Source organism: Branchiostoma belcheri, unplaced genomic scaffold (assembly GCF_001625305.1).
Source record: "Branchiostoma belcheri isolate BF01 breed outbred unplaced genomic scaffold, Haploidv18h27 scaffold4, whole genome shotgun sequence".
Lineage (NCBI taxonomy): Eukaryota > Metazoa > Chordata > Leptocardii > Amphioxiformes > Branchiostomatidae > Branchiostoma > Branchiostoma belcheri.
Window position 1 is genome coordinate 3,386,975 of NW_017804020.1, and position 13,828 is coordinate 3,400,802.

The 13,828-nt window shown below is 41.2% G+C and overlaps 1 protein-coding gene across 5 annotated transcripts; it reads right to left on the reverse strand.

Annotated features, from left to right (window-relative positions):
- Positions 1-3,121: 3,121 nt before the first annotated feature.
- On the reverse strand, positions 3,122-13,670 carry LOC109477401 (rho guanine nucleotide exchange factor 3-like). 5 transcript variants are annotated; one of them, XM_019778649.1, is made up of 15 exons: positions 13,497-13,670; positions 12,216-12,282; positions 11,805-11,864; positions 10,665-10,766; positions 9,524-9,694; positions 9,330-9,392; positions 9,062-9,158; positions 8,756-8,832; positions 8,344-8,500; positions 8,148-8,206; positions 7,930-7,971; positions 7,611-7,781; positions 6,730-6,916; positions 6,052-6,260; positions 3,122-5,557 (listed from the first exon to the last, which is right to left on the reverse strand). In XM_019778649.1, the coding sequence occupies exons 1-15, from the start codon at positions 13,559-13,561 to the stop codon at positions 4,799-4,801; spliced, it is 2,286 nt and encodes a 761-aa protein (XP_019634208.1). In that variant the 5' UTR covers positions 13,562-13,670; the 3' UTR covers positions 3,122-4,798. The 5 variants fall into 5 exon arrangements, with proteins under 5 accessions (XP_019634208.1, XP_019634207.1, XP_019634209.1 ...); XM_019778648.1 differs by having other exon boundaries at positions 11,784-11,864; XM_019778650.1 differs by lacking the exon at positions 13,497-13,670 and adding an exon at positions 13,280-13,420 and having other exon boundaries at positions 11,784-11,864.
- Between the last annotated feature and the right edge of the window lie 158 nt (positions 13,671-13,828).

Genomic DNA, 13,828 nt, shown 5'->3' on the forward strand with positions numbered 1-13,828 from the left:
TGAACAGGGCCATAGACAGCATCTGGTGTCACTCAGAAGGGACCGTACACTATACAAGGAGCCAGGGTTTCCAGCCTTGGAGCGGGAGCGTCGCTCCTTCGCTGTTTCAGCCAGCTCGTCGTCTGTTTCAGCTCGTCGTCTGTTTCAGCCAGCTCGTTGTCTGTTTCAGCTCGTCGTCTGTTTCAGCAAGCTCGTCGTCTGTTTCAGCAAGCTCGTCGTCTGTTTCAGCAAGCTCGTCGTCTGTGCATTAGCTCGTCGTCTGTTTCAGCAAGCTCGTCGTCTGTTTCAGCCAGCCCGTTGTCTGTTTAAGCAAGCTCGTCGTCTGTTTAAGCTCGTCGTCTGTTTAAGCTCGTAGTCTGTTTAAGCTTGTCGTCTGTTTTACGTTTTGTTCCTATGGTCTTTCGTAAAAATTAGGTCAAACGACGATTATACAGTGAGTAACTGAACAAGATTACCGTGAATCAGCACGAAAGAAATTGGTCGAAGTCTTATGTGGTTTATATATCATGCCTGTAGCCAGGGGGGGTTCGGGGGGTTCGGAAGAACCCCCCACAAGGCTCAAAGGTCCACTTTTTATGTAAAGGTCCACTTTTTGGTCCACATTTTATGTAAAGGTCCACTTTTTGGTCCACATTTTATGTAAAGGTCCAAGTTTTTTCTTGAAAAGATGGACTGTAATCGTAGAAAAACTGCTCTCTTTGTCATTGAATAAAAATTTATCTCTGATTTTCTCTTGGAAATCCTCTCAAAAATGCACGAAATGCCATTTTAGAAGGTTCATTTTTCAAAATTTTTCGGGGGAGCATGCCCCCGGACCCCCCTAGGAACCTCGCGCCGGCGCTCGAGGTCCACTCAAGCAGTGGGAAGAACCCCCCCATTCAAACTCCTGGCTACGGGCATGTATATAATAGGACCTTCGAGTTCATTGACAGAGGTATTCCTGCTGCTGTGTAGATCACCACACACATGGAAGCTGGCGGTAGACTTGAGAAGGTTCAGAAAAGAGGGTACCTGGGCTCAGAGACCGTAGTAACCTTATGCCGAGAGACTTAAAAGTACTACCCACGCTAGTATACAGGAGGCTCAGAGAGGACCTGATCAACACCTACAAGTTCATTCACGGAAAATACAACACAGTCTCACCTTTTGAACTGAAATCAGGCAGAAGAACAAGGGGTCACTGTCTATACGTGTAGCAAGAAAGGCAGCAAATGGCAACGGGCCTGCTTTTTTGCCAACAGAATGGCGGTGAATGCTTTCAAGGAAAGGCTGGACTCACATTTAAAGAGAAGAATCTGATTTTCGACTACAGAGATGTAGACCATCCCCAGAATGTCGGTGCTCTGAAAGAGATGAGCGGCCTAATCTGGAACCTAAACTCCTACCTGGCCGAAGACATCTACCCTACTCTAAAAAAAAGAGCATAATAACGTTATATCAAATGGCTTGAACTCTGAGGAACCACCCTTAACTTGTTCAAGGATTTAACAATGCACACGTATATCAAGTGTTTTTGAGCCACGTGCACGTTTTTGTTAGAGCATATTTTTTTTAGCCTGGGTACCATCCGGATTTTCGCTACGCAACAATTTCAAGCGTTGCGTAGCGAAAATCCGGATGGTACCCAGGCTATATTTTTTTCAGAAATACACAGAAATATGAACTCACAGCGTTGTGGAGTTGACAAACAATAAGACATACACCTAACAGTAACACTGTACAAGCACAGCGCACATGGAAAAATGTTAAATTATGCGCGGAAAAGTCGGCTCTTAACAAGTGGAACTGTCGCTCGTTCTGAGTTTACAGAACAATATCATTTCTTTCAGAATATGATTTGTTAATATAAATATGACATGACCTTACTAGATGCTAGGGCATGCATAATGTTAGCCAAATAGTTTTGTTACTTACCTGCGAAAACCCAAGTCGTCTTCAAACCACGTCCCCAAAATCTCGCCATGTTCTTTTCCTCTCGAAAATTCACCAGGTCTGAAACGTCAGCGTTTTCTCCCCAAAACATCACGAAAGTGCCATAAATCTACCGCGAAAAGTTCCCAACATTCTACTGTAGACTTTAGAAAGACATAAATCCGATAAAAACTAGAAAAAGTATCCGGAATTCCGAAAGTTGAAAAAATCCCAGAGAACTCGTCTTTCCAAACCGCCCCTTTGAAATTTTTGAAGGGACCAGGCAAAAGGCGCATGCCCAATGAGGGTTTTTACCCAGGTGTGCAAAACGGCTGTCTCTATTAATTAATCAATTAATATCATGGGTGCTGCTGGTCTAAATTCGAAGACAACTCAAAAAGAAAAAAAAAACGACTTACAAGTACACCATTCCTGTTACCGACAAAGTTTTCATGAATAAATTTTCGGATAGAGATTTTGGGTTTGACTTCAAAGCAAGCGGCCCAAGTTTGTTTATTCTGGAAATAAATAAATGGCTGGATAACCTACTTAATTAAAATCCCAGGATATAAAGTAATCTATAAGCGCTCATATTGGGAGGTTGGTTAATGGTAAGCCTTTTCTTAGCTGTCAAAATACCGTTTCAGTTACAAACTAGAGTTCGGCGATCTCATACCTCCATGACATGTTGAGTGCTTGGAAAATTCGTAAATCTTATGCATGGTGATGATCTCCTGTAAAAGGCTTACATGTTTACAATCCTGCTCATCTGCAAATGTTTTATACAAATTATTCACATAGCTCCTACCTAGTAACATATTACATGTACCTAGTACCTATTATTGTTATTACACATTATAGTTATTTTGTTTGATCTATGGCGATTTCAACACCAAATGTAAGAAACTTGTCAGATTTTCTTCACATTTCCCCAAATTGGCATTTATGGCAATACAAATGTACGGGTTTCAAAGAATTCAAACAAGGAAATATGTGCCAGAAATATTAGGTGCTTTTTGACCGTGTGTCTGATCACACTGATGCAGTCTCATCGAAGTAATCAGGGTTTGAAATACATTTTGCAGCCTGGTCTAGCTGCACTTACACAGGAAAACATTACAATAGGGAAGAAGGCATTCTAAGACACCGGGAACTACAATGTATTACCACATACCAAAAGAAAAAATGCAGATTAAGAAAGACAATAAAGTTTCCCGTTTAAACTCTGTATTTTAATGACAGTAACGCCTGATATTTGCACTGCACAAAGCATTGTTGCAAGTGACTGCACAAGTAAGCAATGTCGATTAGTTTACAGGTGTAGAGTGTTTATCTCTCACTGAAAAGTACAAAACGGATGCATACAAGCTCTACATAAAATGACAGCTTTGTTAGAAATATGAAAGGGTTAACATGGCAAGGACTTGATACATGAAACATATTTACAGGTGAAATAAATAAAATGAATAACATATTTTTTACAAGTGACATAAGATGGTGATCTCAGACTGCATAGCTATATCGGGACAACTACCATTACTTATAGTATTTATAATCATGGAGTATCCAGTATGCTAAAAAGGGAGTTGAGCCAACAACTAACTTATTGTTACTGTTGCCTATTATTCCTGGTGACTATGAATAGCCAGCCTGGCAGTCCAATTAACACCCAATGCACAAAAACATAAAAACCAATGACAAATTATGAACTACCGTACAGTATACACCACCACCAGTAATGTGTGATACTTTATAAACAGTCCTATACTTCTACATACGTAAGTCTGTTTGCCACATCTTCAACTGGTCTGGTGGGAAAAGCACTGCATTTCTGTGGCCAGCAATTCTACAGAATTAGGTGCAAAATTGTGTAGTAGAGAGATGGGGAGTTTGATTATAATTATAGCGCCTACAATGATACGCAGTATGAAAACGTCTGTCCAAAAATATCTGAACAAACCAAATCAGCAGGATCATTGCAAACACATAAAGATCTCACAAAATTTTGTTCTTCAAATTTTCCATCTCCCTGCTATACATCAATGACCAAGTTTTAACCTGTACAAAGTCTATGGGTGACTGACAGAAATGCAATCCGTTTCGGCCTGAACACGTTGAAGTCTATGGCAAACCGGCTTGTATCCTTTGGTATCTAAGTTGCATTTGGGTTATACTACCTTCCTTCCAACATTGGGGGATGTGTCTAAGTGACAGAATGATAATGAGATTAGACTATTCTAGCTGCAGCAATTTTAACTAAATCTCTACCTGCTGCTGTGGATGTCTACTTTACGTTGCTAGAGACAACTGATTTCTTTGTCTTCCAAACTATGTGTATCTCTTATTTACAAGCTCTCTCTAGGTTATGTCCTTCTAACTTCATCTATGAAAATAATCTGAGTTCTACGGATATTCATAGCTGCACTTCTTTTCTTACCAGCAATTTAACCTACAGAATTACCTTGGCACTGTGACTACTGGCTTAAATCAACTTTGGCATTTGCTTGTAACCTGTGATAACAAAAAAAAAACTAAAATAATTCATATAATTGTGCCTCTGTAATAACTAAAACATGCTTATATATAATGCCACTTCTCAAACTTCATGGAATACAGCAGTACATTATCAAGTAGCCTATAGTTCCAATATCCTCTCACATTTTCCACAGAAATATGAAGAACTAAAGGCCTTACAAGCCAGACCTGACTCCCTGCTTAGGTAACAAGCTATTATGTTTATCTCAAACAAAATGCAGTATAACTGAAAGTACAAAATAAAGTGTGACAATATTGCCAATTTTACAGGGTCTCCAAAAACTTTTTCTCAATGTGGAATGTGATCCAATGAAGTATCGGGTTCTTACTCTTCATAGAGTCTATGTGACCTCTACACCTCAGTCTCTGTGCAAGACACTGTCCTGCTGGCTTTACTGTGTGTTTCCTGCTCTCGTGGTTCACAGGACACTGCAGAACAATCTCCTGGCTTCTGTGGTACTACTAACTCCTCAGAGTCAACTGTCCTGGTGGTGTTTGAGTCTGGCTGACAGCAGGATTCGCTACCAACACTGGGGCTGATCTCTTCCACTGCAGCTGTGTTCCCCTGCTCAGCTGCTCCCCCTGCCTGCCCATCCTCGTCCTGCACCTCAGCCTCCCCGGACATGTCAATGAAAGGCAGCTCCCCCCACAACTCTGCCGTCTTTCTCCTGTCGTCATCTGGCTTCGACTCCTCTGTACTTTCTTCATCCTTCACATCTTCTTCCACTCTTTCTGTTTGGTCACCCGTTTCTTGTGCCTCGACAGCCTTCTCTTCTATTCTGTCATTCAGGTCGATGACACAGACATCTTTCTCGGCAGCGACTACTGAGGTTTCTTCACTTCTTTCACAAGACACTTCCTCCTTCTCTTCATCTTCTACCAAGCCGATGTCGACAACGCAAACTTTGCTTCCCTTTGCCACCAAACTGCTTGGTTCGCCCTTCTTCTCTTCTTCCTTGTTATCATTCTCTTTCTCTACATCTTCTGGGGATGTTTTCTCCTTGTTGTCATCTCCTTTTGAGTCGGGTGCCTGTTGGTTTTCGCCTTTACTCTTGCCAAGAGTCAGGGGTGTGCGTCTCCTGAAGGCGATCTTCCTGACTGTGCTCGACTTCTGTAAAGTATGGGAGGAGCATGTTAATGTCTGGAGACGTGCAACTGTTAGTTAACGTTCACCGTATGTACAATATATTAGATTTTTAACCCTATAGTACTAGTAGTTGCCACCAGAAGATTCTCCTCACCTGTAAGACACCAGACAGAGATATCTATGAGTGTTAACCTGCCTTCCCACCTGACCATTACAAGAGTAATATCTGAGCTGTCTACTTACTCCAACGTTCAGAAAGTTTCCTGTAAATTTTCCACTTGGCCCATGACACTCTACATGTACTGGAGACATCTTCCACCTACATGTACAGGAAGAATCATATTGTCTTCCTTAATATTATGAAAAGATCCTATATAAATTGAACCTTTCTCTTTTCTATGTACTTGGCTTTCTATTCTTCTTCATATATTATAATAATAGAAATTTGACACACAAATTGCTTCTGCCAGTTGCTATATCAAAGCTATAAAAAACTCAGAAAGAAATGATTTTGAAACCTTTTCAGTGGCCTTTTCTGTGTCCTCCCGATCCTGTGCTTGTCTGTTGTCGGGTTGACACTTGACCTCGGAGAGAGGCCTGCGTTTCCCGACCATGGCTTCCCTCAGCTTCTGTAGCCAGTTCTTCTTGTCGTGTTCGTTGCTGGCCTGTAGGGTGTGCGCCTGCCCGGCTGTGGGGTCTGACGGCGCCACACGGAACACGTGCTTCCCTGGAGGAGGTGGACAGTAAACATGTAAACATGGGGGTGTCAACATGGTATTGCTACAGATAGTGAAACTTGGTCTCAACGCAGTGGTCACAATGAGTAGCAGTAGATATAGAGACAAAAAAGAGGAAAAAAACTGTACAGATGGAAGTTTTCCACGTTTGCTCCACATCTTTATTTTCTACTGGCAAGCTCCAATGCATAAAAACAACACAAGATTTACAATATTGAAGAGAAATTAAAATAATTACCATGTGCCACCTTCTTGTATGACGTAAAGCTTGCACCACAGAGTTGAAAGTTCTAACCAAAAATGGTGATATTCTATTCACTACAACAGTGGTACTGTACTTTATGTTCTGATTTTTTGTAGTCACCTTTGTATTGTGAACTAATCATAAATAATTCCTCAACTTTTTTTTTCTGCACCAGTGCTGCCACAGACCATAAAGTGAATATCAGTAGTTCTGACCTCCATCCCTAGTCATGAGAGCCCCTCGGAAGGACCCTCCCATCCTGACCTCCCCGTCAGTCAGGTCCTCCACCACCAGGTCCGACAGGGGGAGGGGCTGGCGGTACACCTGGTAACACAGCTGGTCGTTACGGGTGGCCGGCCGCGTCAGGACCAGGATCTCATCAAACAGGAACACATGCAGCTTCTGGGGAGGGGACAGGGAGGGTGAGTTTACATACAGGATGAAAACATATCCAGCAGTAATTATAAGAATCTGCCACATCAAGAAAATAACGCGAAACAACGACACAGGTACTTGTTACCAGACAGGCATGATCTAAGATACAACAAAGTAGATTTAGTCTAGTTCTTTCAGACATACTGTAACTAACAATTTTTACGATTCTTTTGTGTTCACTGTTTTCACAGCCACTTCTGTGAACTGTGAACAAATTTTTTGGGTGCACCATATGAAACAAAACCTTATTGCAGGTCTTACTGCTCCTCTTCCGAGCTTGAATTTAAATTGGGAGCTAACTTCAAAATCTTAAGTACTACAACAGAGATTTTATTATTTTTCTGATACTTAGAATAGATGCCAAGAATATCCTGTATACATTTCATATCTTTAAAATTCCTGCAAAAATATTTGGGTGCACCTGTGCACCCACAGAAAAAATTGGGTGCACAGCTCCAATTTTGGGTGCACTAAGGTGCAAAATTGCACCCACTATTTTGAGCCCTGGTATATAAGATCAATATTTCACAAAAACAGGAAAACAAGTCAATTTGGACCCTTCACACTTCCTTAGTCCTTCAAAGATGCATCAAGCAAGTCAAGTGTAACTATGACCATTTTTCTCATTCTTTCCCTGAGAGATAACTGAGAGTTTACGTACCGTCCCCCTGTTGTTCCTGAGGATGCCGTCACACAGCAGGAGTTTGGACTGCCCGATGAGCGGGTGTTCGTTCTTCTCGTCCAGGTACTCCAGTCGGCTGATGTAGAAGCGACAGTTGGACTCTCCTGTCATCTTGTCCACCTGGGCTATCACATCCTCTACAAGCGACACCTGCAAAAAATAGAACATACTTTGTTAAGAAAACTGTCTTTTATAAGCTTATAAAGGCTTGTATCAGTTAGTAGTTAAATCACACTGATGTTTATATACACTAACAATAGTAACATGTACATGTAACTTGTTAAAAAAACAAACTCACAGCTGTCTGCAGCAAGGCCTTATCTTCACTGTGGTTTGGAGTCTAAAAAGAGAGAAAAAAACGTTATCATCACAATGGATACTCAAAGAAGGGTTGAAGTCAGTACATTCCCCCAAAAAACATTATAGTTATTAATTTTTGCTCCCAAGTACTTGATTTTTTTTATTAATGTAAGAAGAAACAAAGCAAGTAATGGAAAAATTTATTTTGTTACTTACATATTTCTGGATGGTCTTCAGCAGCAGTGGGTACTTCACAAGTCTGCTTCTGGGAACATCTGAAAACACAGGAAAGAAGGTTTAGTAACTTTAGTCAGGATTTCTACATGACACATGTTGTTCATTAACAAAATGGTTGGGCTCAACAGTCAAGCAAGATTTCAACAATACGAGTAGAAATGTTTGAGCTACAGACCTAGGAAGTTCCAGAGGTCAAGCTTGCGGCTGAAGGGTGACTCCAGACAGCGCTGTAAGAAGTCCTGTACTCGGTGGTCCTGTTTCTTCCTGTCCAGGAGAGTCTTGGCAGCCACCTGGTGAGCACAGTAGTCCACGTAGCACTTCAGACTGGGGATCTGTGGGAGAGGGGCAAAATAGCAGACAAACTGTGATGATCATACTTGCACATAGGACATGGCGCTAATCGGTAACTTTCCATAAAATCATAAATGACCGAAGAAAGTAGAGTCATAGAAAACAATCAAATAAACTACAAGTGTGCCAGTGTGTACAAGTGTGTCAGATTGCATACTAGTTTTAACTTTCTAAAACAGTAAAAAGGTATAATGGTTTCTTCTGCTGGTAGAATATTTCAGGAAATGGTGACATACCCAGTCTATCATGGTCTGTCCGATGTTGTCTATCTTGCCGTCTGACTTCCGTGCAGCTTCCAGTCTCACCACCAAGTCTGGAGACAGCAAGACAGGCAGAGGATTAATGTACATCAAGGTTCCAATTCCCACAGCAAAAAAGTCTACATTATCATAATCATATTTTAAACACATGTGACAATTGACAGTATAAGAGTAGATTTTTTGGTTACCTAAGTTACATCATTGAAATGTTTCAGGCTTTGGAGACAGATATAACAGTCATTAGTTATTATCTAAACATTACTAGTGAAATTTTCGCCTTACCTTGGTGGATAGGTTGAAGGGTCTGCATGGTGCCAAAGATGATGTTCAGTTCCTCGTCAGACATGATTTTGAAGACACGCATCGCTTCATAGTATGTCTGAGTATAGAAAATAATATTGGTAATTATCAAAAATTCAGACAAACAAGCCTAGCTAAGTCGATATTCCCCAATTCTAAATATAAGTTCTTATTTCTTGAAGATTTTTACTTGAAAAATTACAGAAAAAAAGGGTACTGCATGCAGGATGTAAAAAAACAATCCCTTTACCTTCTTCACCATCTGTAGGTCTGAGACCATGTCCTTCTCTCCTTGGTGCAGCTCAAACATGGCCTGACAGGAACACAAAAGAAAAACACTGTAGTCAATATATAAATGACTACGTACAGACTGTACAGATACACTTGAAGAATTTTCCAACCCCTAATCCTCATGTCAATGAAGAAGATCTGAAGCTCCCTCACCTCCTGATGCCTGACCTGCTGCTGAGTCAGTACCTCGTTGCGGATGTTCTTGGCGTATACGTCGCTCCAGAGCAGGCTCTCCCGTCGCTTGGTCGGGGTGGGCGCGATGTGGTACGGCTTGATCGCTGTCATCGGCGACTCGTCTGTGCTCTTCCTGAAGCTCAGCGACCTCTGTACAACATAAATAATTTGATATCAACATCTTTTTAATCTTATATGGTACTATTTTTCTGTTCCTTATCTGTATAGCCAGTATAACCGCCTTTCGGCGTAACACACCAGTTTTGAACATAACTTGAAACATAACTTCCTCACACAAAAGGCTGTATTTTGTCTTGTACTAGCTCAAACAAGCTGTGCAAGACATGTTTCCTGTACAGATCAAATGTGCAAACAGCTAGCAGGGCACCCACAACTGTAACACTAAGGAATATAGAAAATCTGTCTACATCGAGTTCCATTTGGGACTGTCACAATGTGGCATTTGTAATTATTCCATGAAATGTGAGTAATTTGGTGGATTGATAGACTGGTTACTGTTACACATCAAACTAGTGGGTACTGAACAAGCTGACAAAGAGTGATGCTCAAATTAGCATTAATCCTTGAAATGGTAGACTTTTTAATCGACCAGGGGCTCTGACAACCTTCCCACGTTTCTAAGTTGTCAGTGATCCTTCAGATCTGGTAGGTAAAAATTGATATGTACTTATTGAGCTGTCACATGTTGCACTAGCCATATGGCTGGCCTACGTGCAGTACTAGTGGTAGTATGTGAGCTACAGGTCAGCTGGATTCCACCATTAACACATCAACTTTAAGACCTTCCGGCAGTCATTTTCAAACAATCAAAAATTATGTGCGACCAAAAATCTTATAATTGTCACTGCATAGGTAAAGGTAAAGGTAGTCCTGTAGCCTTTATTTTTAAGGCCGTAGGGACAGTGGGTTGTTAATCCACTGTGTCTAGGGCACGGTATTGGAAGGAAGAACGTTACCCATCCCTCTCCTGTATGTAATATTCTGCAAAAAGTTATAATCACCACTCCATGACTACAAATTGTACAATATATCATTTGTTACATATAAAATCCATCACTCTAGACAATAACCTACTAGTAATTAGCAAAATGCTCCATACCTGCAGTGTCTGTCCAATCTTCTTCACAGGCTTGACTGGAGACAGCATAGATGCTAGTGAGGAGATCCTGGACAGGCCTCGAGTTCGCTTGTTACTGGGCTCCTGAAAGTAGATCACGCTTATTTTATAAGCTGCACGCAGGGCATTTTCTGAGAAAAGGTACCGGGCAGGAAATGGCACCCAGGAAAGGATCTTTATAAAGATCTAAGATAAGAGACTAAGCTGCTACAATCTGCCTTGTATCAGAAAGTTGCTAAAGTCCAGATACCTGTAACAGGATTTCATTCTCAGGGACAATCTGCGAAACAGTTTGGAACTTTGTACTAAAACTCAGGCTGGGCCTTCGTCCACTTGTACGACACATAGCTGTACCATATATGTATCTGCACACCACCCTTCAGAACTTGGAACTAACAAGTAACAAGAACCAGGCTTCTGGGAACACAGCTACTGGGAACAGTTGGGGTAAAAGCAGTGCGCATGACGTCAGCCTTGAACATGCAGTCAGAAGTCACGTTGCCTCACGGTATCTCAGAACCAAGTAGGGTTAACAGTTGACACAGAGAAAGGCACAGTTTTCTCAGCAATACTGAAAGTACTAGCAGGGTATTGTATGGGCATGCTGATATACACGTGCCATATGCTTTTCCTAGTTTTTAATAGGGCGGAATCAACTAATCACATGGCAAGTTATTGTTGTCTTTCTTAGTTTATACTTACCGTAAGCTTAAAGACAGCACCAGCGCGAACCCATATTGCCTGTCTACAATTCTACCAGCAAAATAATGTATTTATCATTATCAAAAATACTGTAAAATGGGCATTAGAACTCATTAGAAGTGTTTAAAGTTGATATTTACCTAGGATTAGATGTGCATGACTGTTTAATTAAGCCCAGGGATATATGTACACCATACATGCATTAGTGCTACATATAGGATGTTTTCTAAAAAAACTAAAAATTGAATGAGAGCTTGAGTTGACATTGTTACCAAAAAGTGTAAGGGATATTAGTAGAATGGGTGCTTCATTTTAAACCTCCAGTCCCTTGCATGCAGCTGACGTTGTGAGTGGTTACTGGGGACACATGACATGAATGATAATGAAGGGTGGACATACTTCTCGGGCCTTGTGGCTCACCTTCATGTCCAGACTGCACACGCTCAGACTGTCCTCGTCCTTCCCGCGCTTCCGCTTTCGCTGTGGGCAAATCGTAGCTCATATTGTCAAGATGGGAATTAAATCATTTTCTTCCACTAATGACTTCATTCTAAGCTTCACTTCATTTATTCTCATGTCATTGATGCCATACAGAGTTCTGCATGTCAAAAGTCTAGATTTTTCCTTGTGCAAAAAAATAAGAGTGATTATAATATAAATCTGTATAAAAAAATTTTTCTGTGCAACCATCAACTATCAGTATCACTAAGTGTAGACATATTTTTTTCAATCACTAGTACTCATTGTAACACATGTACTAGCACAAGTTGATCTAGTGGTGGCTAAAACATAATCACAGATTACTACTACAGTATTAGCTGAAGAACATACCGGAATGTCGGGAGCTGGACTGGGGGTCAAGAAGGAACTCGACCTGGAGCGTCTGCGAAGGCTAGGCCTGGAGAAGGAAGAACACCATTCAATTATAATGTTACGGATACATATATACCACACAAAGACGAAAATCGTAAAAATGGTTCATCTGTAACATCTATCACAGACAAAACTGCCACTAAAAGCACTGAAGCGCTGCGTAATAATTTAACTGACAGAAGATTGTTCTGTAGGATTTTGATATCATGGGATTTGAAAAATATTATGGCTTGCAATTTCATCTTACTACCCTATAGAAGTTGTACCCATGATAGTTGTGTTTGACTGCCTTTGTTTCCTGAGCTATCTGGCCTGGTGCTGAGAACCTTGTACAAACAAACCCCATTCACCTGCCCACTTCTCACCTTGTCCAGCAACATAAGCTCAGGTGACAACAACCTTCAGGTGAAGACTATTATTTGGACATGAGAAAGTGTGAAGTGCTTTCGTGGGCAGGAGTCAATAAAGGAAACAATGGGGACGCCATTGTTTAGGGATGATATCCGGGTCTTGTACCAACAGTTACACAACAGATAGGGTGATATCCGGGGAGATTTCTCGTGATAATTACGACAAAATACTACTATCTAGTAACACTTTTCCCTTTGTAGCCATGTTTAGACAATTTGCGGTAACGTAGATTACATATGTATCAGTCTTAGACTCTAGCTCGATCGTTGACAGATAATTCGTCTACAAATTTCAAAAATTTCCACGACACACAGTATACTCTAACACTCTATACTGTATGAATTTCCGGGTTAAAATCGGAGGAAAATACGCCTTCTTCCAAATTAAAAACAAAAAGGAGTTATTGTTTTAAACAAGGACAAAATTACAACACATTTTACAAGCGGGATCTGTCAAAATTTGACAGGGTAAATGAGGCAAAACCCACATGAGTGCCGCAGGACAAAAAGACACGAGTAAGCACACAAAGGCGTTGATCTGTCTGTCGTCAGAAATATCTCACAAAACAAACCAAAACTAAACCCCCAACAGTCCTGTATCTGTCCACCTACCCTCTGCCTAACAGCGGTTCCTTGAACATGTGTGATTGCAAGAATTCCCGGCTTTCTCAAGAGGACTGCATTGATCAGATTTTCATCGCAAACGGCTGCGTCTAATTTTCTTTTTTTCAAAAATTGGCTCCTGATTTGGTATGCGTGACATGCAGCATACATTTCCTCGCCCTCCACCAATGGAACAACCTCAAAACAATGACGTGAGATCACTTACCGCCCATTCTGATCACCGGGCGTTGACGCAGATAAGAAGCTGCCGTTCCTGGGGTCTTCAGACATGTCAAAATTGCAGGGTTTTACCGCTTATCGGCTGAAGAAAACAGAGGTCTATTCATGAACCCTTCCCCTCAGGGCGATCCTTTACTTGTCTGTTTGTTGTTTATCCACTTCAAAAATGGCGGTCCAACGGTGCTTCCGGCTGACCAATCACAGCGCAGTGTTTCAACGCTCGTGACCAGGATGTTGTAACCTACACTGGCGGGCAAACGCTAAACATTTGACCCTATTTAATCACAATAAGTGGATAAAATCATTAACTAGAAATCA